General features: G+C 32.4%; 1 protein-coding gene across 1 annotated transcript in view; it reads right to left on the bottom strand.

Moving 5' to 3' along the window:
* The window catches only part of DSC3 (desmocollin 3), a 41,771-nt gene extending 38,176 nt beyond the window's left edge, over positions 1-3,595 (bottom strand). The window contains exon 1 of the mRNA XM_034996282.1: positions 3,503-3,595. Within this exon, the coding sequence (XP_034852173.1) occupies positions 3,503-3,595 (93 nt within the window). The remainder of the gene's footprint in view (positions 1-3,502) is intronic.
* Between the last annotated feature and the right edge of the window lie 578 nt (positions 3,596-4,173).

Raw genomic sequence — 4,173 nt, 5'->3', positions numbered from 1 at the left:
AACACCAAAAGCACAAATGATAAAAGAAAAATGAATAGGACTTAATCAAATTTAAAACTTTTGCTCTTTAAAAGATACCATACTGCAGAAAGTGAAATTATAACCTACAGCATGGGAGAAAACATTTCCTAATCACGTAAAAATAAAGGACATACCAAAAAAATATTAAAAACTTTTACAACTCAATAATAAAAAGACAAACACAAAAAATGGGCAATGGATTTGAGTAACTGTCATCCAAAGAAAATATATAAGCAGTCAATAAGTGGATGAAAAGATGCCCAACATCATTAGGCCCTACAGTTAGGCAAACTTAAACCACAATGAGATACCCACTAGGATGGCTAAAATAAACAAGACAGAAAAATAACAAGAGTTGCCAAGGATGGAACCCTCATGCATTGCTGGTGGAAACATAAAATGGTGCAACAGATTTGAAACATAGTTTGGCAGTTTCTGAAAAAGTTAATCATACACTTAACATATAATCTAGCAATTCTACTCCTACCCATAAAAAATGAAAACCTACATCCACACAAAATCTTGTACATGAATATTCACAGCAGCATTACTTATACTTACAATAACGAAAGAGTGGAAACACCCCACAGGGCCATCAACTTACAAATGGATACACAAAATGTGATACATCCAAATGGAATATTATTTAGCCATAAAAAGAGACGAGGAACTGATTGTAATGCTACAACACAGATAAACCTAAAAATCATTATGCTCAGTGAAAGAAATGACACAAAGGAGCACATATTGTGTGATTTCATGTATATGAAATGTCCAAAAAGGGTAAATACATAGAAACAGACTAGAGTAGTTGTGTAGGGCTGGGTGTAGGAATGGGAAGTGACCATAAATGGACATGAAGTTTCTTTTTAAGGTAATAGAAATATTCTAAAATTAGATTGTGGTAATGATTGTGCATTCTGTAAATTTGCTAAAATTTATTAAATTGTGCACAACATATGTGAGTTTTATGGAATGTAAATTATATCTTTAAAACACAGTTTTAAAAAATGGATTACATTGTCATTGATATAAAAATCATTCTTTGCACACCCACCTCTACAAATTGGCAGTGAGAAGCTCTTCCAAATTTACAAATTCACATAAGTAACTTCAGCAAGACAAAACTGGATAATAACCACAAAGAAGTATTGCACTTCTGACATAATCAAATGTAAAACAAATTCCTTCACAAAATTAAGAGTCATGGTGGTAACAAATTATAAATACATATATGCATATACATATGCTTAATCAAATCTTATACTAATATGTTAGTGCAATATAACTACAATGTATGATCTATCTTATCCTTGCTTGAATTAGTAAGGAAAACAACACAAAGATAGGGTCAACATGTAATAGTGTTGTTTAATTTAAATATAATAAGCAAAAAGTCATTTCACAGCATCATAATCAGATTGCCCTGACAATAAAACAATAAGTTGTTTGCTCATAAAAATAATTCAACCATATGATGTATGCTCAATTGAATATTGTCCCTAAGAATATAGTTGTCAGCATGGGTGAAAAATGGTTTTATTTAATAATGCACCCATTGGTCCAACTATGTTTGAACTCTATAGTTGGTATTTCTGACCTATCAAAAGAAAGCCATGTTCAATATATTTTAATCACAACTCTTTAAAAAATATTTGAAGTTAAATGTTAAATATTTAAAACAAACAGAACATATTATAATAAATGTGCATGTGCCTATCCAGATTTTTTAATTTTACAATTTTTGCTTCTTTTTTTTTTTTTTGAAGTTTATTTTAGTAACCTCTACATCCAACATGGGGCTCGAACTCATGACCCCTAAGATCAAGAGTTTCATGCTCTTTCAACTGGGTTTGCCAGGTGCCCTGTTGCTTCATTTTTTTATTAAAATTTACACATCTGGCTTTGCTCTACTCCATTTCCATTTCTCTTCTTCAAGGAAGAGTTTTTTCTAAATTGGCATTTATACTTCATTTTATTATATATGTATGCACCTATAAAATATAAGTTGATATTGTATGCAGTATGTGTCTTCATGCATCTTTTTGCAACTTGCATTTTTCACTCAACAATATATTTAAGATTTTTCTAGGACTACACCACAGTTTATTTTGCTCATTCCCCTATGATAATCATTTAGACTGTATTCTTGTTTTCCATTTTCTCTATTACAAATGACACTCCAATAAACAGCTTTGCAGGTGCAGAATATTAGAAGAGAAATACATTACTTCAATTCAATTAACTATTGCCAAGTTGCTGTCCAAAGTGCTAACATCAATTTATATTAATGTCCCCAGAATATTAGATCCCTCTGTTTCTCATATCCTCTACTATAATTAATTATACTTGGCTTTTCTAATTTTTGCCCATTCTATAGCAGTCACTTTAATGTGTATTTTCTTAATTTCTAGTGAGACTGAATATTGTTTCTTCTGTTCATTTGCCATTTGCCTTCTGTAAATCATCCATTCCTCTCATTTAATCATTTCATTTATGGTCTTTTTAAATTATATTTTCCTTATAGATTTATGTAGGTTACTTTTTTACTCTTTTAGTGGTATCTTTCTGGATAAACAGTAATTCAGTTTTAAAGTAGTCAAATTTATCAAGCATTTCCTTTAGTTTTCTTTTTTAAAGATTTTATTTATTTGAGAGAGAGAGAGAGAGACAGCACACAGGAGGGGTAGAGGGAGAGAATCTTCAAGCAGACACCACCACCCCCACCTCACCAGTGTGCAGCCCAACTCCAGGCTTGATCTCAAAACCCACAAGATCCTGATCTGAGTCAAAACCAAGAGTTGGATGCTCAACCGACTGAGCCACCCAGTAGTCAATTTCATTAAACATTTCTTCTAGTTTATACTTTTGTGTATTAATATCTCCCCCTCTACCCTGTCATAAACATATTATCTGGTATTTTCTCATAAAAATTTTAAAGTTACTTCCAACGTTTTAATATTTTACTCATTGGGAATGTATTCTGTATGTGATTCACTATAAATATCTAATCTTATCATTTGCCATATGGATAGGCAACTATATAGAATCAGTACTGAGCAACTCTTCCCTTCTTAACTCACAATGATAATGCTGCATACATCACATGCATGGACCCCAAATATAGAATCTATTTCTGGGCCCTCTGCACTATTTCATCAATATATGTGTTTATCTCTACATCAACACTATATTGTTTAAACTAATATAGCTTTATTATAGATTGTAGTATTTGTTATGGTGACCCCAACCCCTATTATCTTCCTTTAAATTATGTTTGTTTTGTTAGCCTCCTACTCTTTCAAAAAATTCTTATGATCAGCTGACCAATTCCATGAAAAATCTTTCTACAATTTTTATCCAGGAAATTTGCTTACTTTTACTAGTTCTGGTAGTTTGTGAAGATAGTGTAGGATCTCCCATGTAGCTAATCCTAAAGCTGGCAAAATGGCAATTAGATTTTCTTTCTTTAAATCCTAACCTCTTTCATTATTGCTATTACATATTTTATATGATGCATGTGCTTGTTAGGACCTCCAGTAGAATGCTGAATGGGAACAGCTATAGTGACCATTCTGGATTTGTTTCTAATTTTAAAGATAATGCCTTTACCATTTCACCATTCATTAAGAGTTCCTTCCTTCCATTCCTCCTTCCTTCCTTCCTTCCCTCTTTTCCCTTCTTTCTTTCTTCCTGTCTTTTTTCTTTTTTAAATTTTTTTAACATTTCTTTTTTTTTTTAAGATTTTATTTATTTATTTATTTGTGAGAGAGAGAGTGAGAAACAGCATGAGAGAGGAGACGGTCAGAGGGAGAAGCAGGCTCGCCGCTGAGCCGGGAGCCCAATGTGGGACTCGATCCCAGGACTCCGGGATCATGACCTGAGCCGAAGGCAGTCACTTAACCAACTGAGAGCCACCCAGGCGCCCCTCTTCCTGTCTTTTTTCATTCATTAATTTTTGTTAGGTGTGCCTCAATATGTTTAAGACAAAAAAAAAAAAGTTCATTCCCTTACATTCCTAGTCTGCTAAGAATATTTTATAGCAATAAATGTAATTTCCACTTATTTTGAAACATATAGTTTTTCTCTCTGAATATGTTACTATGTTAAAATACAATAATAGTTTTCTAGGATGCCTGGTGGTTCAGTCAG

This window comes from Mirounga leonina, unplaced genomic scaffold, assembly GCF_011800145.1.
Source record: "Mirounga leonina isolate KUSES-001 unplaced genomic scaffold, KU_Mleo_1.0 Mir_93, whole genome shotgun sequence".
In the NCBI taxonomy this organism is placed as follows: domain Eukaryota; kingdom Metazoa; phylum Chordata; class Mammalia; order Carnivora; family Phocidae; genus Mirounga; species Mirounga leonina.
This window is presented reverse-complemented; position numbering and strand designations above follow the sequence as displayed.